Consider the following 24,054-nt stretch of genomic DNA (forward strand, 5'->3'; position numbering starts at 1 on the left):
TAAATCCTTCCTCAGCTGTTGCCAATGAAGTGTCACATTTATGGGGGATAACAACAAGGTTTCTTTTTTTTAAATAATTTTTGTAAGCTCCGTGCAGTATAAATAGCTCTAGTTGTTAGGAAGTAAAAATGTTTGCAGTGAATATATCTATGTCTTCTTCAGCCCTCTCCAGCGCGTGTGCTCTCTCTCTCTCTCCCTCTCCCTCTCCCCCTCTCTCTCTCTCTCTCTCTCTCTCTCTCTCTCCCCCTTCCCTCCCTCCCTCCACCTCTGCCTGCCTGACTGTCAGCTCGCCTCGACCACGTAGCAGCTTCCTGGCAGCGGCAGCCGCTTGTGTCTACTCTCTCCCTCCTCTCTGACACACACACACACACACAGTCAGTCAGTCAGCACCAGTAGCCCATGTAGAACCACGTAGCACCAGCTTTGGATTTTAACCACCAGCCCGAAGCGGCAATGGATCTCTTCGAATTCGACTTTTTCAGAGACTGGGAGCTCGAACAGCCATGGTAAGTCCTGTGTTATTCCTTTATTAGTATTATTATTATTGTGCGTGTGGAAGGTTTTTTCTAAAAGAGGGATGAACGGACATGGCATCCCCGCTTTTGTGGTGAAATGAAGGGTTAAATTGCATTTTCTTTTTTTGTGGGAGATGTAGAGGCAGCCAAAGTGAGTCCCGGAGAAATCGTGCAAACCGTCTTTCTTTGTCACCGTAAAGCTGCCGTTGAAACGGGAGGCTCACGCGTAGACTGCACTAACACACACACGCGCACACACACACACACACACACACACACACACACACACACACACACACACACACATGTACACACACACACATGCATGCAAGCACGCGCCGGCTTTTATTTGTTTTTTTAACCGTCTCATAGTGATTATTGAGGAATGTTTGATTTTGATGCGAGCCCGCACCGGGTCAGCGTGACTGAGCGGTGACACGGTGAGCAGCGGTCATGTCGGCAGAGAGACGTCAGGCGATGTGAGTGAACGTTAGGTAACACCGTAAGTTTGTGGACAGTTTGTCTGACTTTATTACGTTCTGGTCCTTTAAAAAAAATAACGAGTGCCACTGAGAAAATGTGTCGGGTTAACGGAGTTCAGGTGAGTTTAGCCTCCACCTGCAGCACAGGTGTTGGTGGTGGGTGTGTTTGTTTTTGTTATTTTGTTATTTTTTTGGGGGGGTTCTGGGATGTCAGTGGAACGTGAATGTTGCATGCGTGTTTGTTTGTGCGTCTTGTCAAGCAATTAAGCAATTCCATTTATACATGCTAAAAATGTCTTCTTGTCTTGAACGTGGCCCACAGTTATTGTTTCTATTAAGTGTGAGATGAGTGTTGTGCTGCAGAGGTCTGTAGTGACCTGCAGGCTGATGTAGAGTTAGTAGAGATATGGAGATACTTCCTGGTCGAGCTGAACACCATTGGTTTGGTACATTGATTGGTTGATTGCCGAAATGAATTGCCCAAACTTTATTTCTGACAATCTAGGCTTATTAATTTTCCTTTTTTTTTTAAAATGGAAAATCACCTCACCTCTGGTTCCAGCCTCTCTAATAAGTTGAATTGAATATCTTTGGGTTTCAGCTGGACAAAAAAACAAAGAGCATCTGAAGATTTCACCTTGGACTTGTGATGTTTATTATCCACTTAAATAATCATCATTTATTCATTTGTTTTCGAGCTGATAAATGGCCTGGGCCAGAGTCTCCCCTTTATGTAGTTTGTCCACCAGAGAGCACTGACAGGTTTTACACATGTAACATGCTCTGCTAAGAACAAGTCAAAAACAAGAAAAATCTAAATTCACCTCACTGTAATCTGTAGCGCTGCAGCCCCGATCCATGGCGTACAGTAACGCCTTACATCTAGAGTCCTCGGTGAAGGAATTGTACATGCAGCAGAGAACTCTAGAACAAAGACTCGCATGGGGAGAAGTGTTGTTTGAGGCTTTTAAAACTGGGTTGGAGGGGGGGGGGCACCAAGCTGGGACAAGTGGGAGATGATTGTGTTCCTCTGCGTGATTTGGAAATCATTGCAACGTGGATCGGTGGAGAAATCCGACATTATGAAAAAGTAACATGTAGAACCAGCTTGTCAGGCCGGACCCTGGTTGTACTGGCCGGCTCCCAGTTCAGGCTGCAGTTCTACAGAGAGCTTTTATCCAAAGCCATTTACAATTCTATTTGCCCATTTATACAGCCAACCCTGAAATTAGTGGACGTCAGGGAATTTCTTACTGGATGAATATAAAAACGAGGAAAAAGAACCAGCAATTTAGCATTAAAAACAATGTGAGAGCATGTTTCATTAATATTTCTACATGCTGGATAAATATTCTGCTGGCTATGTTCTGAGCATAAGAGGTGACGTGAAGTCTCTTGATATTAAGAACGTTATTAGACGCGCCGTGCTGGATGAATACTGTATTTTGGGGGCGTTATAATAGTAAGGAGGACCAGTGAGAGGAACAGTGTGTAACCTCCAGCCTCTCCCCTTCCCCCGGGTATTGTAGTGGGAGAGCGGTGACTTGGCAACCGCGTTGCTGTTTTTGAATCCCGTGCTCCAGCGGGGACAAATGTGACACACGCTGCTGTCCCTCAGCCCCCCCCCTCGAGCGCGGTACTTAACCCCCCGCTGCTAGAGTGGAGCTGCTCAGGGCTCCACAGCAAGCTCGGGTGGGGGGGTGTCGACACATGTAATCCACCGCCACCGTGTTGCCGCCGCTCCATCACGCCACTGCTAAAATAAAAAAATCAACAGAGGAATGTGCCAGGAACAGCTGATTTTTAAAAAGAAACCAATAAGCTGACGGGTTGATCAGTGGAGAGGTGAGGCTGATTCAGAGCTTCACCTGTAGACGAAGGAGAGAATGAGAACTAGAGGGGGTCTGGACTCATGCTCGTATTCAGTATTTCCTGTAGATGAAGATGCTAGAGGCAAGTCCACTTCAGACTGTCCTCGCCCGGGAAATGGTCGTTTGCTCAAAAGCTTAAAGCAACCTTTCTTAATGTAGGATTAGGCGATATACATACTTATAAACTACAAACTACTTCAGATTGATAAGACTTTGCACATACTGTTCCAGGGTGACGGTGGATAAGTGGAGAGCAGGGCCGTCCTTCAATCAGAGGATCAGCAGTTCGATCCCCGGCTCCACCAGTTGCATGTCAATGTGTCCTTGAGCAAGACACTTAACCCCAAAATTGCTCCCGTAGCTCCACCTACGGTATGATAGAATCTGAATTGTAAGTAGCTTTGGATAAAAGTCTCTTTTAAATGACTGTAATGTAATGTTCATGCCATGGTTGTTTATTAGGACAGTGGTCCTCCAAGGGGTCACAAGATGATTAACAGAAAAATGTTCTGGCCGCGTATAAAAAGGTGGAAAAGTTGGCAGGGGTTTAAGCAGGGCTTTCGTTTTTTTCTTGCAAAGAGAACTACGAGGCTCTCTCTTTTCTAACCCTTGGTGGATTTCTGCCCTCGACTCATAATCAGCACTGTGCACTGTTGGCCTTTTAAACGTGGTCGACTCGTACGGATCAGTTCATTTCAGGCATACTGAACCCTTTAACTAGCTTTAACTTTTATACTAATAAAACAATAAATTCAACTTTTCCTCCATGGTGCGGGCCAAAGAAAACCTGTACATTTTGAAACACATTTGGTTGGGAATGGAGCATGATGTTGACTGCTCCTAACCGGTGTCTTTTACCAGCAGCTCTGGAAAAGCGGCTTTGATGGAGCCAACGTCTAATAAATGTTAAAACAGACTCAACCGTCCGAGATCATAAGGAGGAGAACACCTCGACTGTGGGATGAAAACCAGAACAAGGGAGCGAGAGAGAGAGAGACAGAGAGAGAGAGAGAGAGAGAGAGAGAGAGAGTTATTTTCAAATGGACCTACTTTTTTTTTCCTCCGATTTTTACAATGGATCTTACCGGCATAAAAGCCGACGCACACCTTCAATAGGACCCATGAAAATCAGTCAGATTGGGAGTTAAAAGTCTGTCACTGCCATTGATGTGCGGCTCCTGTTTGACAGTGGATTTTCCTTTTTTTAAGGGGAATAAAAAAAACGAGAGAGAGAAAACAATCTTGAAGCTCCCCACGTCTTTGTTAAATCTGAACGAATCCAACACCGTGGGTCTCCTCCTCCTCCTGAAGAAATACCCTTTCATCTCCACTCCTCTTTGTTGCTCTTTCTCCCTCCTCCTCCTCCTCCTCCCATCTCACTCTCCTTGTTTCATTCTCTCGCCCGGAGATCTGAAAGCTCGGCATGATCGTGACAGGGCTCGCGTTGAACGTGGCGTCCCCCTCGCTGTAATTGCCCATCATGTAGCCAGCTAATCATGGCGGCGGAATCTGGGGGGGGACCGCTTTGACTGTTAATTGACACTGATGGTGATTGGTTGAACCGTTTAAGTAGTTAATTAGGGAATTGATTACACATATCGTCGGCGTAGAGTTAGAAGATTCCAGCTGCGTGTTTTGGAGCTTAAAAGTTCACATCTGTGGGAAGGCACTTTGTGTATCGTTATAAATATTATCATTATTATGACTGGATCTCATTTGATTATTAAATTGTTTGGTTTTTCTTTTTTTTCATGCTGCTTTCAAATGTAAAAAATTGGATTCAACATTTTGCAGTTGCAGCCATAATTCTGTTTCCAGACCACAAAAAAAAAAACCTTCTACTTCTCCCGAGTAGAGAAGACGGGGGTCTGCGAGCAGGAGTGGTGACAGAGTCAATTTACAGTCTATGTTCAGTCTCACACTTAGTTATTCGATGTGCCCGTCGATCCATCAGTTCAGTCACACGTGTGAGCTCAACACGCACAGAAGTCAGTCGTCACGGTGAAAATGTCCGTCCCCGCTCCGCCATCGGGCCTCGGCTTGCCAAACCGTCTCCGTTCGATGATGCTTCACATCGTTGGCAGCCCAGAGGCCGGCGAGAGGAAGCTGTGTCTCGTCACAAAGCTGCCAAGAATTCACACTCAGGCGCTCCAGAACCAGCAGCAGATAACACCCGAAGGATGCTTTCTATCGGGAGGAAATCCTTTTTAGTGCCCTACTGGTGGGGACAATTATTCCCTCGAGGCTGTACAATGGGAGCTGAGTCAGCAGGTGTGAAACCAGTGAGATCAGCTGGAGTCACTCTGGGAGGAAGCAGTCGCTGTCCGTGGTTCTGAAGCTGGTTTATTGTGAGAAAGAGAGCGGTGCGTCAGTTTTCAATTTAGCTTATTGTGCTTTTTGAAAAACTTCTAATTCCACATGAACAAAACACAAAATATGTCAACAACAACAAAATTAATTAAAATGTTCACCACAGAAACAAATCTTGCCAGCTGACAAAAAATGTCAGCTTTTTTTTATGAAAAGAGGCATCACAAAGGTTATAAGAGAACACACAGTCTCAACGAAAAACAAGTTAACAAATTTCACATTTCAAAAAGGCTGAGGCAGAATGAAAAAGATCCAACCAGACAAACCATGAGTAATTGGGAGTAGATTTGCAAATAACAATTATTTTCATTGTTGATTAATCTGCCTTTTTGTTTTTTTCAATTAAACAGTAAAATGCTAAGAGTGAAAAATGTCAGAAAAGTTTCCCAGAGCTCTCAATGACATCTTGCTTTGTCCGACCTACAATACACAACCAAAGTATCTTTTAGATGGATTTTTTTTCCATATATATGGGCGATAGATTACTTAAATGCTAAATTGATTATTCAAAATGTTGGAGGTTATTTTCTAGATTGATTAATCAATTACTTGGCAAATCTTTTCAGCGCTAATAAGAAGATATCCAGCTGTAAAGACGGTCCAGAGTGAACTTATTTAAGTGTGCGTTCCTTTTTTTCTTCTCTTTTTTGTGGGGCTGAAGGGGGTCGGGGGAGCAGTACATCATTTCGGTGAAATTTCTAGAGATGTTGCCATACCATTTTTTCCTGAACCGATACAGATTCCAATACTTGAACTTGTGTATCAGCCGATATGATACTAGTATATTCATTTGTTTTAAACGCACTGGTATCTGATCATAAACCCTCCATCTGCTACGCAAGTTCAAGTATCGGTATCGGGACGGAAAAAGAGGGATGGCAACATCTGTAGAAATTAGGTTGCACCCAAATTATGTGCAGGCACACCTATATGAAAAAGTTACTTATCACCACAGTTGACATTTTTCACATTTCACAGGGTCATTTAAGACATTGTTAATATAAAACATATTGATTAGCGCAGTTTTAGGAAAGTGTTTCCAGACATTTAAAAAGTTGCCAGTTTCATGTGGATTTGATGTATTCCAGAAGTATTTATTCTCGCTGGGCCAAAGAGTAATTGTGCGGACGACTGCAGACTGAATTCTTCTTGCAAAAGGATGTAATGTTATACAAATGTGTCTTTCCAGCTGAAATGCATTTTAACTAAGAACTAATAATGAGACAGAATCTCTAAATGAACTCAATGTTTTCTCAGTTTCTTTTAGGATTTAGGTCCAGTATCACTGCGACATGACAAAAGGTTGTAAACAATGACTTCAAGTACCACATCTGTGACATATTAGGATAAAAAAAAAGAAGGTCTCAATAGGTGATGTGAAGAATGCTCTGCTACAATTACATACAGTCTGTGCATCCTAGTGCTGGGTGGTATTACCGGTTTTCATTTTTCATACGCCGTCATACCGGTGCATAGCCGAAACAACTGCTGTAACTCTTCAACAGGCAGCAAAATATACTGTTTGTGCGAATAGCGCTACGGTCGGAGCTAACGCTAGTTTTGTATTGCGAGGAACCCCTAAGTTATGGTTATAACTTCATAACACAACAATTAATAACCCACAACTAACTCTCTTTAACAGGGCAACACCACGGCACACAACAGTTTGTGACACAAACAATTTGTAACACGAATAATTGTACATTTATAAAAGTACACCGCCGAACAGCATGCTGGGTACAGCTCGCTAGCTAGCCCGTTAGCTAGTCTGTTAACAGCTGGGAGAGGCTCCGTCGCTGCAGTAACGTTACATTAAAGAACAGAAAAGAGGATGCAGGATGAACAAAGAGAGACCAGAGATGCATCAATACAATGTGTGCCCAAGAGAGGAGCTGAGTCTGCTGTTTGGAAGCTTTGGTCCCGATACAGACAGTCAAGAAAGACGAGTTCAGAGCAATGATTAAAACACAAACGCAAGCTGGAAGCGGAGCTACATATACAGTCGCCCACCTTTCTACAACAGTGTAGGTCAGTTTATAGTGTTTATACAACTATCTTAAAATTGTAAAACTTTAAGTTCTGTTTTTACTACGTTGCAGTTTGCACAACAAAAAATGTTTACATTCTGCAACTGTTTCATGCATTCTGATTCCTTCATATATTGTAACGTTGTGTGGGGCAAAGAAAACCCTCTAGTAATCAAAGCCTTTATACATGATGACATTAAAATGTTTTTATATTCTAAGTACTCCTGACAGTAGAGTAACCACTATATAGCTAAATAAAAACACAGTCAAGGGAGAAAAAAATACCGTGATATACTGTGAAACTGCCAGAATCTTAAAAAATACCGTGATACAAATCTTTGGTCATACCGCCCAGCACTAGTGCATCCTAACGGATATCTTCCACATGGCGTAAACATTTACTTTTTGCTGACCCCGAGCAACGGGTATTCATCGAAAACCTAGAAGTAGAACAACTGTCAGTCTGTCAGTCTGTCAGTCAGTAAAGTAACGCAGGAGATAAAATGCCTCAATTTCAAGAATCTTAAGAAGTCTTAATTAAAGAGATGAGCCTTTGAGCTAATTGTTCAGCAGACAATCCATTTACATTATCACATCCCACAAATACTGTTATCTTCCACGCTTTTTGAGTTATTTCTGATAATTAAGGTACACAAATTGGTTGAGGCTGAACTATTATAAAACAGAGGTCATCAGTTAAAACTTTATCATTGTGTTTAAATCTAGACCCTCATATATGGCTGAGAGTCGGAGTGGAGACATTTCAAGGTTTGCACTTGCTCCACACATAGAGCGAAGCCATCTGTTCACTTCTTTAAGTGTTTTATAAGAAAACAAAATGTCAACCATCTGGATGGGACATAAAGTCCTCAGCAGAACATTTATCTTCATCAGTGATATTCTGCCCATTCGAGATATGTAAGTAGAGCCCCCCCCCACGTTCACTTTAACATGGAAGCCGTTGGCCTGAATGAGAACATATTTTTTTGACTCTGGAAAAACGGGGAAAAGGAAATATTGGCGCTCCTTAAAAGATGAGAAGAAATCAGTGATTATACAAAGAATCTCTTCATCAAAGTCATTACTCCGCTCATCTGATCCAGGGGCTTTGCTCTTCTGGATGTTTCTTTTATTTTTTATAGCTTCATCAAAAGTAATGGATGTTTTGATCTGATCCTGCAAAGAAGGTCTCTATTAAGTCAGAAGCATCATTCTTTTGTTGCAGTGGAAAATAAACGAGTAGGAAGGGGAGTGAAAGTATTAGTAATATCTTCATGTTGGAAAATGTGTCAAGATCCTGAACTGATTCAACTCACTAAACACTAGAAATTGACCCATCTTTAAAACGACTTTTGGATATTAACCTGGGTTATCATAATCATAGACAAAGTGAACAAAGTACTTAGATTTTCTTTAACATGTCTTTAACAGATGCATCATTTCCTTGTATAAGTAATATTGAATAGCATCCCAAGTTAGTCTGTCTGACACCAACACAATTACACCATCATACCTCTTCCTAGGGTTTGATCACACAATAATTCCTGATCCAAACTACATCAAGCAATACATTATGTGAGACCCATTGAGTGTTGCAACTGTCCAGAAACAGCAGTCTGCCATCTGTCTAGTCCACGGTGGATTTGAATTCTGCAGTTTCTCCAGGGGTGTCGAAGGTCTTGGAGGCTTCATCAGCAATAATTTGCACCTCAGCAGGACACAGTAACGCATATGTTCTGTTCAATGCCATGTTCCCAGAGCCTCCGCTTCACCTTGTGGAACGTTACGTGCCCTTTGCTGGAGAAATTATGAAATGTAATAACCACTGGCCAAGGGCAGCGGGTAGGGCAGGGTGGCGATAATCCAGTACCAAGAAGTATCCAAAATTCTCCAGTCCAAAGATCCCTGCAGTCGATTATTTTTGTGCCGAGATCTAGAAAAATAGTGACGACGGTTTTCTTCGCAGTCACAGCAAGCGTTCTTCAGTTGAATGTGACGTGTGATTGGCACCATTACCGCAGCAGCTGAAACCCATACAGCCGAGATTACCTGCCTGCACACAGCTCTAAACGTAGAACAGTCTGAACCGGCGGCTAGAAGCTAACGGTGCCAGCAGCTAACGGTGCCGGAAGCTAACGGTGCCGGAAGCTAACAGCTCAAACAGAGCTAACAGTTGTAACCTGTAGGGGAACCGGAGTGTGGACATTATGCTTCCACGACAAACGCTGTCCCGCCACCATGGATATAACGAAATACTCTATTGGTATCGGTATCACTGTAAGGGTACTGGTATTTGTACTGGTATTGTAATTTTTTTAAAGATACCCAGCCCTAGACACAGGTGTGATTTATCTGCTCCAGATTAATGTAACCTCACCGCTGGAAACCAGCGTTATCTACAATAACTTGATTGGGTCACACAACCCATTTGCTCCTTTAGGAATCAACACAACATGGATAATGTTACAATGTTTGTAGTCTTTCAAAGTTTCAGGAAGACCTTCATTATTACTGATGTTCACGTAATTGCACATCATCATTCTACTTCCTCCTGCATACCATGGATAATTAGCAAAAGGCCATAGGGCAACATGCAATATGGCTATTAACTAGAACAGCATTATCCCCAGAAGCCAATTATTGATTGACGTGGTTAAGAATTTAAATTCAATCCTGAAATAAATCAGCTCTTTAGGTAATTACTAAAAATGTCAAATCACTAGCTACACCATCACACTTCCTTCATTTTTTATCATCCATAAAAAGAGTTCATTTTGCTTGTGTGTAATATCTTAGACAATTTAAATGAACTTAAATCAACACACATGATGAAAATATAATTGAAAAAAACTAAAAAAACATACGCACACAGCAAATCACCATGACGAACATCAGATAAGACCCAACAGGCACTCAGTGGCTCAAAGAGGTGCAATAAAAAGTCAGTCGTTGCAGCTGAAGTACTCATACCAAGGCAGTACGTCTCTCTGAGCTGCAATATCTTTATTGAAACAGACTGGTAGAGTCAGAAGTGAGTGTTCCCCGCATCAGAAGCCGTTTGAAACATTTCACACTGAAGCTACCGGCTTACCGAACAAGCAGAAGTGGAGATTGTTGCACTGTGTTGGGATATTACTTCCAGTTAATGGTGTGTAAAAAAAAAACACAACAGCCCTGTCAATAGATGTGACTAAAAGCCTTGTAACTACTAATTAGACTATAAAGCAGAATAGCATACATAACTGTACCGGATGTTCCCCATGGGATCAGATCACTGTTGTAGCTGCTGTTCTAATATCGGCAGAGTTCCCCACCTTTTAATACCCACAATTATCTGTGTAGTTATTGCTCAAAAGATAACTTGCAGTGTTGTTTTTTTATCAGGGAATACACAGTGGAGCGATAAGTGGAGGGTGAGCGGTTTTTAGAGTTTTTGAAAGATGAAAATTACCAGAAATTGTAATATCCATCAGATATGCATCAGCACAGCTGAAAATCATTGCTCATCGCAATATGAACCGCACTGTAATATGGAATGTGTATTTTTTTTGTTTTGTTTATTTAGTAATGAATTGATTCAATTTGTAAACTGCTTGCCTCCGATAATATAAATGTATTTGCTGAGAGAATTGAATTATGGATGGGTCAAACTATTTACTGAAGAGTCTGCTTGAAATTACATTCTCTAATTTGTTGTTAAAACCAATAAATAATTACTTCAATTAGTTAATCAAGTATTTGCTTTAAGTAGTGTTGTTATGGAATTTGAATTTAGTAATTAGTTTAATTAGTTAATGAAGTGCAGTGCTTGCCCTCTAGCAGAACTGTGTCATGATGGTCTGATGTGATTCTCTGTGATAACACGGAGGTACGAGTTTCCTTCTGCCGCTCTTGTCAAAATAATAAGCTGCATAATCCAAATAATAATCACTCGCATTGTCTTCACGACGGCGTCTTTCAAAAAACAGTCTTAAACGCTGCACCTAATTAAAAAAAACAAATTCTGTCACATGCATATTAAAAAGTCGTGACTGGGTTAGGCATATCTGCAGGAGTGTGTGTGTGTGTGTGTGTGTGTGTGTGTGTCTGTGTTGGGAGGATTTAGAGAAAGAGAGAGCGAGAGTCTTGGCAGTCAGCACCAGGTAGCTTCTGCCCTCATGCCCCCAAGATACCAAGACAACACACATACACACACACACACACACACACACACACACACACACACACACACACACACACCCCAGGCCCCCGAGGTTGGCAGAGCCATCTGCCAAGAGGAGCATGGTGCTGAGGAATGATAATGCATGCGCACAAACACACACACACACACACTCTTTCTTTCTTTAACACACACACACACACACACCCTGCATTGAACCGAGTGCTCTAGTAGTTTGCTCGTCTCTGCCATAGTTGCCGGTTGATATTGACTGTATATCTACTGTGAGTATTTTAAGGTGGCAGTAAGCCAACTTAATTCTTGCTTTACACGAACATATTGGACGCCAGTCTAGCTGTCTGTCAGAGGGATGTTGTAGCCGTCCGTACTTGGAACGTTTCAGCAGGTGTCCAACATGTGATTTTTTTTTTCTGCCTGAGTCCTGCACAGGTTCACTTTTGTAAACCTGCAGTCTGGAATAATAGTATTTACAAATAGGTGCTTATGGTACGCCCCATGTTTCATCTAGCCGGCCTGTTGGCAGCGCGGCACACTCGGACCTGTGAAAAATCACGGCTAATTTACACACAGTTTGCACAAGGTAGGCACCGCAGGCGTAGCTACCACCGAGGGCACTGAAGTCATGCCCTGCATGTTTGTGTCTGGGAATTTTGTAGTTTTTAGCAACCTGGGCAGAGTTAACGCTCTACCTACATGTTGGGATTACCACCTATCAAACTAAAAGGAATAGTGCCCCACAAAATACTTGTTCCTGGTAATTAAAACATTGAGGGTTAGGGTATGCATGGACGACATTGGCAAAAATATTATCACAATGTTTTTTCTCAATTGAATGTCGATAATTATCACTATATATAATTCAAATAATAAAAATGATCATAACAATGCTAAATAAACAGGTTTTTTTTACAGGTTTACCTTTCCCCCCCATTTGCATTGATTATATAGGAAACAATACATATGAAAACATATATGAAAGTAACTGAAATATTGTGTTGACGTTGCACAACACTTCTACATCTATTCAAGAGTAATCACATATAAATGTACATTATTGTACATTTACATAGTGACATGGGATGAAATACCAAAATCACTGGTATGGTTTACAGTTAAAAAAGTATTCTCCTTAGGACAGAACCATAAAGAAACCATAAGGTTCATTATGGTTTATGATATACAATTATTTATTATCAAAATAGGGCTGCTGAAGCTACTTTTGAGCATCCACACTAGAGATTTTCTGGTTAGCAGTATGCTAACTCGAAATGGGGATAAAATAATTCAATTGTTCAGCTCTTCTAGACTTTCCAAATGTTATCGGACCAAATTGATCAACTTGAAACAAGTTTGCGGCGGGTCGTGACGCTAAGAACTATTTACAGCAGCAATAGTAGAGACTGAGTAGGCTTCGGCAGAAGCAAGTGGATTGCTTTTCTCAGGATTGACAAAATCAAATTTCATCTTTATCAGCATAGTAAAGATGAAATTTAAAATGCTTGAATACCAACAATTATTTTCATCTCTTTGTTTAGGTTAAGTTTCCTTTTTGCCTCGTGATTTTTATAAATTATTGTTTTGTTTGTGCATAAGAGAAAGATGAAGCCCACATGAAGCTGATGCTGACTGGTTTCTGTCAGCAGGAAACGGCTAACAATATTTCTAGCTAGCTGGTTAGCTAGCATAGAACAGGAGCAGCAATATGTGCTGCTTTTTAACTGTGTGTTTAACTGAGAACCGGACCATTACATTAGAAAACTTAATTTCACTTAAAGCTAATAACTACACTCAGTAGTGTAGTTATAACAGTATTAAAGATTAGCTTTGTAGCCATAACAGTAGCATTATCTTAGCTAAGGGTGTGTAATTCTCCCTCTCAGAGGGAGCATCTAGATACACAGTCAACAATCTGACACAAAAACAATACAAACACATTTGTAACAGTGTGATACAAAGTAAAAAGAGACACTTAACAGGGCTCTCTAAGCAGTAAAGTGTTTCAATGAAAACATTTTGGTCACATCAGACGATCAAAACCCTCCCTTTAAATTAAAGGGCATGGCTTTATGATTCGGTTTGTGTGTGTGACTGCGACACATTTGAGAGATAGAAAGAAAGACTCGAGAACTAGTTAGCCTCACAAGACAGTAGATTAAGCACGGAATTTCAAATTAAACAGGAATAATAAAACTGAATTTGAGAGCTGGGGAGAGCTAGGGAGACGTTGGGGGACGTGCGAGCGAGACAGAGACGGAGAGGGCTAATGACGTAGCTTTTTCTAGCCGGGGCCAATTTACTGTGAGGTTTGGAAAGGTCATCTCCTACACGGAGGCCCGTCTGTGACAAATTACATTATTTACACCGGGTAGAAAGAGGCGGCGAGACCCGGAGAAGCACGGAGAGTAAAAGCAGAGAGAGAGGGAGGCAGAGAGAGTCCGGGTTTGACTGTAATTGGTCTACAGTGTTAACACGAGAACCCTGAAGACATTTGCTAACACACCGCCTAATGATGCTCTTATCAAAGCACAACACCTGCATTTTTTCTTTTTTTGCATGGGGCCGCTATGTCCTTCGTGGCATGAAGAGATGTTTCACCGTAGCGTTTTGATGGTTTAATTTTTGAGCACAGGTAGGACATTACACTGCAAAGTCAGCCGCTTCGACGCGCTGCTGCGGGGACATTAAATTACTCGTTTTAATTGGGGAATTCACAATTTCCGGCAATTACCTGCAGCACTTATGTACAAACAACTTTCACTGATTTCTATGACACATTTTTAACTGGCTGCCAGTTTATCCCAGCTTTATTATATTTACTGCAGGCAAGTCTTTTCAGGGAAAACCCCCATGTGGAGCTGAGGAAGTGGTGTGTCTCCTCCTTAAGTTTGTCTTTAAGAGAAGATATGGGTTGATGGGCATGAGCGGCACGGCGGGACAGACAAAGAAGATAGCGCCACCTGCAGAATCTCAAACTCCACCAACGGAGAAACTGAAGAAAAAGACACACATGCGCCTTTTGATCGACAGGTGATGTCTGTAAAGTGCAGTGCAGAAGCTGTTTGACTGACAGGGGATCCATGGTAACTGCCAAAGATGGAGGAAGAGAAACCCCACATGAAACCCTAAAATTTGTGAGATGCTGTAACACCTGCAGTATGTAACATTGTATCATTATGTAGTGTAGGATGATATGGTTATGTATTATCACTCACGGCATAATGATAATTCCTTTTTGTTTCTTCACGTTTGCTGCATTCAACAGAGCAGGACGTGAAATGAAGACATTGCAGTGGTTCTTATTTCCCCTGAAGGAGAGGACCCAGCTCCCCAAAGAGCAGCTTAGCGTGTGCTTGTGTGTGTGTCTGCGGGTCCCTTGGGCTATTCAGAGAAGGGAAGCGCCAAAGGGATTTGGAGTTAAATGGTCTGAGACTTGGGAATGAACAGAAATATTAATATTTAGATTTAACTTTCTTAAAGGAAATGTCTAAAATGAATAAAGCATAATATTTGATTAACGTCCCACAGTAAGTCCACTTTCAAAAAAGATTTTTTAATCTTATCTAAGTATCAGTACATTTTAAAATGTCTCATGATGCTTTGTATGGAAAAACTGAGAATATGAGTATGATCGATTGCGCTAGAATTTTCAACAGATTTTCTATATTGCATATTCAAATTGTGATTATAGAAACTAGATCGTCGGCATCTTACACCTCATTTTCTGCGCCAGTGTACAATTCTTTAAAGAAAGTGTTGTGGACTTTCCATGAATAAGTCAATAAAGCAGTTGACAGTAATTTATTCAAAAGAATATCTAAAAATATGTTGCTAAACAATGGCCATCCTCTTTTTGAAACTTCAAAGGATGTTCATTAAACTTGAGCCTTTTTTATACAAGTCCAGATAAAGTTTTCAAATTGTGACATTCAAAAGCTAGGCTATAGCTACAATTTGCATTCAACAATTACATTTTTTTTTTTTTGGGAAAACAAAATGGGGAAAAAAGGAAACTAGCTTTTAACAATGCTTTGCTAGTCTAGCTGGCTGGTTAACTTAACCATATGTTATGTTACGTTTTGAACTGACTGCCAGACTATTCATTTCAGCAATTTCAGCTCATGCAAAGTTAAATATTACACTGAACTGTATGTAGTATTGTTGATGTATCGCTAACTAGCTTCTTCGTTAGCTAAAATGTGATCTTCCCATTTCAAAAGCGGTTTCCACTGCTCATTTCCCAGCAGGAGGAAAACCATATCAGACCTTGCGACATCACTACTTAAGTATTATTCACCAAAGTTAATAAGAGTGGTAATAACTTTTCGCTCCATGCTGAAAGTTTATTATCAAAAGGATCCCAGTCCTCATTTTCTCCTCCACTGCTCCTCTGTCTCTGTCACCCCCGCTCCCCTCCAGGACATTTATTACCTCTTTATCAATGACTTTCATAATTAGCCCGTGTCTCCCTCTGCCTTCTACTTCAGCGTCTCCCCTCTCCTTCCTCTTTCTGTTAACCTCTTCCTATCTCACTCACCCCTCTTCCTCCCCTCTGCCTTCCTTCAGAGGCGCGCTAATACATTTGTTATCAACCCATTCCCTAATTAACATGCCCCCTCTCTCTGTCTGAGGCTCCCGTGTCTCTGTTGCTCTGTCGAGGTGTCTTTTTCGTTCCCCTCTTCTTTCATTCTGACTTCTTCCACATCTTTTCTCTATTTTCTTTCTTTTTTTTTGTTGAAGAGATGAATTTCAGGACAGCTCCTCTTCCTCACTTCTGAGGCTCTATTATATACAGACAATTTGTCTGAAAGGACACAGCGATCTATTTTCTCTTTCAATGTGTGAGCTTGTGTAGCTTCGTCTCTCTTAGGTTCTCTTGCTTCGTCAGTGTGTCTCTGTACGTTTCTGTATTTGTGTGTGTGTGTGGACCGGCCTAGTGGCTGTAGTCTTTAAGGCGTACTGTATGAATGCAGCAGCAAGTTTCGCATCTTTTCGTAAGCGGCGACCTGACCCTATGGAGAAAAATATCTTGTCTTTTTTTTCTTTTTCTTTTTTACCGTTTTTAACTCAAATTGTTGTTATAAATATACAACACTTAATCAAATGATGACATCTACCATTTTCTGGACTAGACAAGAATATATTTAATCGTAAAAAAAAACAGTGTAACCTTTAAGTTGTTAGCGTCTGTATGACAATGTTAAATGTCTATCTTTGTTTGAGTAGCTTTGGAGTAAATGTATATACAGGTAGTCGCCCAGGGCCGTTTTTACAGAGCGTGTTCCATGACGAACACAAAACGGCACTTAAAATTGCAGACCCACCACCCGGGTAGGGAGTGGAAGCGGAAGTGGGTTAGGGTCGGGCTGGAGGGGCAGGATTTGAAGTGGGCCTTGGCAGGCTCCCATGCTGCATGGGTTCATGGGGCTTCAGTGTGATAGCCATTAGTATTCACTTTAAATGTTGACCTATAACATCTTTTCCTCTGTGGAATTTGCTCTTAAGGTCCTGTATCTACCCTTGAAAAGGAAAGAAAATCAAATTTATTTTTGTACATTTGGCGTTAGGAAACAGCTTACAATGGGGGAAAAATTGTTGTAGAAGAATTGTTTTACACCTTTTTTACTTGCATTAATAATTTGCTAAATGCAACAAATGTATGCGCCTCCCCCAAACTCCCCACATCCAATCATGAACAAGAATATTAATTGTAATTGAATCTGTATATCAAATATGTTTGAATTTGTCATGATCACAGGCAGAGTTTGAACATTTGTGAACAATAGAAGTTCAGCTGTGTGAAACAACTGCCACTTTACAGTGTAACTCTTTTGTACTGTGCCAGGTAGGGCTGAACCATTTTAATGATTTAATGATCTAGCAAGATCATGCAATTGTTACATGATTTTCAATGCATCAATATACTCATTTTCATTGAAAAACATATTCAAAGGATTATGGTGTGATTTTTGCGAGGCTCTCTACCAAAAAAAAAGATGTTTTCTTAAGTCTGCAGAATATGTGAAGGCCAGGATGTCTTTGCAGCTCAACTATATTAAATTTCAAATAGTATTTTGATACATTTTGCCTTGAACAAATACTGTTTGAAAACTACAGCAAGCCATATTACCATTTCGATTACATTTTGATAAATTGTCAAAGAGTGCAGGCAGGCCAGTTCAATTTACTTAAAAATCCAGAGTGGTGTTGCAAGAAAGTTGAATTAAGTGTGACTTAATCTATCAAGGCCCTCCGTTGACCAATAAAATCTCATTCCTGGTTGAACATTTGTAACATTGGTGTGGTGTATTTCTACTGCTAAACTCACCATCATTAGGACCGAATATAAAATGATTGTTACTGTAGTAACTGTACAGCGTTAGGCAATATAATTCTGTCTCATTGTATTAAAATGTTTCACCGTCTGATGAGCCTCAAACTGGACTCCCTGGATGGGATATCTTCTCAGTTGTACCTGCAGCAATACACCCACATCAATGTGTTTTTCTTAGTGCCTTTTCTCTGAACACCTGTTCAGCATATAAAGAGCTGAAGGGAAGGGATACAATTTGTGATAACGCCACAAAAATACAGGGAAAAAAAGGAAACATTGTTGTAAACATCCTTTTACAAAAATGATTTCACTTAAATCCTAGATTATCGCAGATTCAAAAAAAAAGAAAATTGATGTCACAACGGGAAACCTCCTGGCCGCCCTGCATTGTTCCAAAATCATATTTCACTAGCACCAAGTAGTTTATGGGCACAACTTAAACTTAAATTCTGAATGATCCATTTCAGTAAACAACTATTTCCACAGTAACAAAGTTGACGGTACTCTCTCTCCTACATTATTTATTTTTATGCACTCTTCTATCCCAGATAAAAGGGCATTTTCTTTATAAATGTGAGTAATGCTGACGACACTGCTGCCGCTAAGCACAGTAGAAAAAAAGAAGCAAAGAAAACCTTAGATGAGCCTCATTAACCTGTAGATAGATGGCGGTGGTTTGGTGAGGCCAGACTGCAAGCTGTAAGCCCTCACTCTGCCCGTACAGCCAGTGGAGCAAATGGCTAAGAGGGAGCTCAATCAATACGCTAAATGTGTATGTGTGTGAGTCTGGCTCGTGTTCAACCTTGTGTGTGTGTGTGTGCATTTGCATTATGTCTGTGTATGCGCATCTGTGACCACGCACAGGCTGTCTAAATGCGTATTGATCCTGAGGTGTTGTTTTGTGTATCTGATGGTCTGCTGCGTTTTACTTTCATTAAGTTTGGCTTGCACGCACAAATGATGACGGATGAAGTCAGCTGAAGCGTGATTCATCAGCGGCATTTTTTTTTTCCCCAAAGCGGTCTCGGGACGTCTTCCAGCTCTGGGGAATCGGGCCTTGATGTGTTTTGGGTAGCGTGCGGACAATTCCGTATTCCCAGTTCCAGTATTCACACGCTCACACACGCTCACACACACACACACACACACACACACACACACACACATACGAGAGACTGAGACGGGTCTGTGTCAATACTAGTACATACATTGAAGGCTGGAGATTCGATTGCTTCATTCTGAAGCACACACTCCATGGACACACACACACACACACACACACACATTTGTGCACTCAGCTGGTCCTACTGTTTGTGTTTACTGTTGTTCAAAAGCCCACATCTCCTCACTGGTGTTTCTTAGTTTGCCTTTCAAATCATCTCTTTCATGTTCTCAATATTATTCCCCTCTCACATAGCTTGTAGTGTGTTATTCAATAGACGACTGGAGAAGACATACAGATTTATTTTGTTATGCCTTTACATGTTTCTATCCGTAAGATAACTAGTGCAGTATAGTGTCTGTTCAAAAACCTGCCTGTTCAGAATGGGCCTGTTGCTTGGCCCCCGGTCGTGCTTCTTGCAGCTTTTTTTTCTCCTTGGGTCCTGAGCAACACACCTGCCATGACATGGTTGTATCCCACGGCAATGTTAAGAGTAAACGCGTCATTCGGGTGCAAAAGCTCACAGGAACCTCCACGGAGAGCTTCCTGTACCCAGCCTGCCTTTCAGCCGTCAACAGTTTAAGCAGTGTTGGAATCTTTACGGTTTTGAGAGATTATAACTATAATAATAAACTATTACCATCATTACTATCTTTATTACTAATACCATAAAAATGTAGAAACGGTATACAAGTTTTTAAAGGGCCTATGTAGGATTTAATTGAATTTACTGGCAAAAAATGGAAGCAGTATTAATAAGTATGTTTTCTATAGTGTACATTTACCTGGAAATAACAATAGTTATGTTTTCCTTAGCTAAAATGGGGCGTTTATATCCACATACAGGGTGGGTCCTCTTCACGGATTCCACTATGTTACACCTCCATGTTCCTACAGTAGTCCAAAACATTCATGTTTTTGTGTCTTCACGTTGGCCACCGTAGTTCTTCTTGGCACACAAAAAAAGCTTCAGTTGGTCGCACACTGGCCCTTTAAGTAGTTCACATTCACACATACAGTGGTGGAGATTCTGGGCTCCGAGTGTTATTTTTAGCGCCACCATTAGGCAAATAGGAGCGACATTTGTTTTGAAGTGTTTGCACATCATTAGATATGTGGTTGTACACAAATCTCCGAGCTCCCGGGGGGACGGTGTGTAAGAGCAGGAGGAGAATAATAAGGATAAGAAAACCTGAGCAAAAACAATCGAGTCTCAGACCCTGTGGGGCTTGAACCTCAAGAGACAGAAAGAAAGAAACCGGGTCAAATTGTTAATGCTACTGCAAATAACAACACATAAAAAGCCTAATGTTCATACCACCTCCCACAAGTTTTCATATAAACATATTACCCACCATCTCTCTATGCACTGTTAATGTGAATGTTAATGCAGTCCTTTCTCCTCCACCCTCTTGCTTTTATTCTTTTCATTCCTGCGTCTTATTCTTTTTCGTTCAGGTTTTCTTCTTCCGTCGCTCTTGTTTTCTCAGTATAATCACCATGTTATCAGAGCAAATCCTTCAGACTGGAGTTGTTTGGCTTCATGTGGATTTGTAATATTTTCCTCATTCATTTTATCATATCATGCTTTAGTTATTTTAGTCAGAGATACTGTTATATTTCTTTCTATTTCTAGAGACTAAAAGGAGATCTCCATAATGTTGCACAGCGCTGTGCCGAGAATCCAGCCGCAATTACTTTTGGGAGATTTTTTTCTTTATCACCTTTTTCCAAAGTTATTAGCCCCCCCTAAAAATACTGAGACTCGTATGCTTTTACTTAGGATCTCAGCTCTACACAGACAATGTACATTTTGTGTCATTGGTGCTCCATAGTTGATATTTTTGACTGTATAAAGAAAATTGACTTGACAAAGCGAACTGAAATCTAGGATCATGTCAATAATAATGGATACAGTATTTATCCATTATTTTTTTGTGTATTTGTTATTTTAAAACAATAAGATGATTGCATCAGTTAACAAAGATGAGAAGATGCCACTCTGTTTGTACACTTAATATGAAGCTAGAGCCAGGAGACCGTTAGCTTAGCTTGGCATTAAGATAAAGGGGAAACAGCTAGCTTGGCTCTGTTCAAAGCTAACAGAATCCACCTATAAGCACCCCTTTAAGGTCAGTTAACACATTATATTTACTTTGTTTAATTTGTGCAAAAGTGACAAGTTCTGGCCTTATGTGTTAATGAATTCACTTTATGCTAAGCTAACAGTGTCTGGGTTCTAGCTTCACATTTAGTGTACAGACATGAGTGGTATCAATCTTCTCATCTGACTCTCGGCAAGAAAGCAAACATATTTCCAAAAATTTAAATTAAGACCCTGCCTTAATAGTTAGTATGAATGGAATGGACTAACTAACTAAGATCAGCAAACTGATCTTTCAGTCTGACTCCACACTAGTGGGTGTGTGTTTTTTCTTCCTCTTCTGGAGCCGGCTGTGTCAGCGTGTAGCGCCACATCACCATGAGCCAGCCTGTGCCTGCGAAGGGATAACAACTGAAAAACAGATTCCAGGTCCCGTCTGACGTTTTCACACTGACAGAACACAAAGTCCTTGTCCGTCTGAATCTGCCGAAGAACGGAGGCTTCTCAAAACATTGTATCCCTGGTGTAGCGACCAGGTACGTGGGTGGCCTTGATGGTCTGCCATGCAGGGAGAAGTGACCTAGAAAACAGCGGCTGTCCTGTCAGGCCCTTTCCCCGGAGCCCCCAGGTACAGCTCCGCGAGACAGACAAAGGAAGATGGATGTTTACTGCTCCGAGACTCGTCATTTAAAGTGTTTGATGAGGTGAAGCGCATATCTGAGGCGGCGTGTTTCCACCTCAGCTCCTATTCACAGTTAATTCACATCTTCAAAGCTCATTATTTTTTGATTATTCTCTTCAGAAATGACTGTTTACTCAGAGTCTTTTTTCTTTGGGTTAATAAATAACATTTTGAGCGTCATACTGAGGTTACTGAGGCACTTGTCTGCTACACCTGGATTGTGTGGAAAAAGTCTAAACTCAGAAGGAGCTTATTGCACAATAGATTTAGATCATTTTAGTGATTTTTCCCACACTTTGCTGCATACACATATTGCAACTGTATTTGCACTGCTCTTATTTTTAGTCGTAATTGTAACTGATGAAAGCTATTGTAGTGGGGCTTTGTCACAACACCAGATATCACCAATTCACCTCACACAACTCGTAAATGAAAGAAAGCTTTGATCGGTCGTGGTCCAACTTGAAGGTCTGCCATGTTGACTGACGAAATCACAGGAAGACTTTAATCTGACAAAGTGATCATCTCTCAAATGTTTTAAAGTCTCTTCTCAGCATTAATTGTAAAATCCACAGAGCTGAATCTATGCCCCATTGGCAGCAGTTTATACTCGGGCTGAAGTATTGAGTCTGCAGGTATTCGTTCGTTTCAATAATTTTTTGTAAATTGCTGTGATTGGGCATCGGCTATCGGTCGAGGGTAAGGGGCTATATTTGTGGGGGTCCGGTGTAGCCAGCGGATATCCGGGCCAAAGCTTCCTTGTGCTTCCGTGTGCTGCTCACTGTTCACACTCCGATCAGCAACTTGAGATGCGAGATGAGAGTTGAAGTTGAGAGACGACGTGTACAACCGGTACAGTAGCCAGTTAACAAGCTAATTCTAAACCAATAAAAAGCTATATCATTGTCAGACGATAGCCGGTGGGTTCCCATATTTCATTTCGGCTTCAGACTGTTGACCTGCATTCAACCAAAGCCTGCCTGAACTTGATCGGTCGATACTACTTCAGACGGGAAACCAGAACGCTACCGATACCGATATCTTGTCCCGTTGCCTCGTCAGAGATTAGGCAGATCTTGGGTGATGATGATTTTTTTCCACTAACAGTCTTGTTTGGGGCTCAGACAGAGATCTAAAGCAGGCACTGATGTACAACGTCAACACTAATTCAGTACAAAATGTAAAAGGCCTGTGGCACCGACCGTTGCAAACGTAGACAGCTGCAGCTCCTCAAGAAGAGCCTCTTTAGGCACCCTGAGAGGATCGGCTCGTCATTGCTCTTAAAAGTGAAGCCCGTGGCCGGTTATAGTGCTCAAGTACTTACACTCATCCACCTGCTCAATGGCCTGGCTTTCCACTGTCAAATTTGATGGGAAGAGGTGTCGGGTTACACGGGGAAGTCTATAACCGTTCCTGTTGTTTTGAATGCTCTCAGATTGAGGTGATTGCTTTTTCCGCCACGATGCAAAAGCACCGGCGGCACTCGGGAGCCTCTTAAATGCGCCCTGGATTACGGTCATCAGACTGTTTCAGATGGAACGTATAAGGGTCTTCACTCCTGCAGTCATCTGTATGCAAAGTAAACAGCGCTGGTGATAATACAGAACCCTCGGGGCTTTTCCGCAGAGATAGATCTGATAGTGATACTGTGTGTAGAGGGTCCATTGAATTTGACCTGCTATTAGTAAAGGCGGAATTCCGAATGAGGGCTTGGGCTAAGCAGCTCGTGGCTCACGAGATGGCCTTTGCACCGCAATTTGAGGGCTCTTGAGGAGTCAACAAATGCCACCCCGGCCCAGCTTTGTGTGAATAAGCAGGGTGATACCTGTATCACATCTTACCTGTAAGCACGCTGAAGTGGGTTCACAGAGCCACTGGCTTTGTGTTGTAGCCTCTCGAAGAAGGTCTTACCGGCTGAAGTTATTGCCATCGGGCCAGATTGCTCTTCTCAGACATAAGATAAATGACCGGCAATTTCCATTCACCCGCAGTTGAGCGATTAAAGTGCTCACAAGAGATCTCTGACAGCTGTCGCTATCAGCTTTTCAGCAGCTTGCTGGTCAATGCCCGGGTGCTTCGTCGAGGTGTATGTGTTTAAAAATGCTCTGCACTCTCTCTGTACGGACTACGAAGTGTTGTTGTGGACATAAAAGCTAAAAGTTCACGGAAAAGGTCACTTCTTTCGATCCGTCTGATCGAAATGACAGCGGTTCTGCCACTTTGTAACAGCATCTCTTCCTTTTCCCGATACTGTCACACGTACTCACTCTTCCATTTGAGTCTGCCCACCTGAAAACTGGCTGAATTGGACACAAAGACCTTCGATAACA

The 24,054-nt window shown here is 41.5% G+C and overlaps 1 protein-coding gene across 1 annotated transcript in view; it reads left to right on the top strand.

Moving 5' to 3' along the window:
- Positions 1–308: 308 nt before the first annotated feature.
- aff2 (AF4/FMR2 family, member 2) overlaps positions 309–24,054 on the top strand; it is a 153,489-nt gene continuing 129,743 nt past the window's right edge. Inside the window, exon 1 of the mRNA XM_068714237.1 lies at positions 309–506. Within this exon, the coding sequence (XP_068570338.1) occupies positions 454–506 (53 nt within the window). The 5' untranslated portion in view covers positions 309–453. The remainder of the gene's footprint in view (positions 507–24,054) is intronic.

Source organism: Cebidichthys violaceus, unplaced genomic scaffold (genome assembly GCF_023349555.1).
Source record: "Cebidichthys violaceus isolate CVI_PGR_0920_01 unplaced genomic scaffold, fCebVio1.0.p SCAF_2, whole genome shotgun sequence".
Taxonomy (NCBI): domain Eukaryota; kingdom Metazoa; phylum Chordata; class Actinopteri; order Perciformes; family Stichaeidae; genus Cebidichthys; species Cebidichthys violaceus.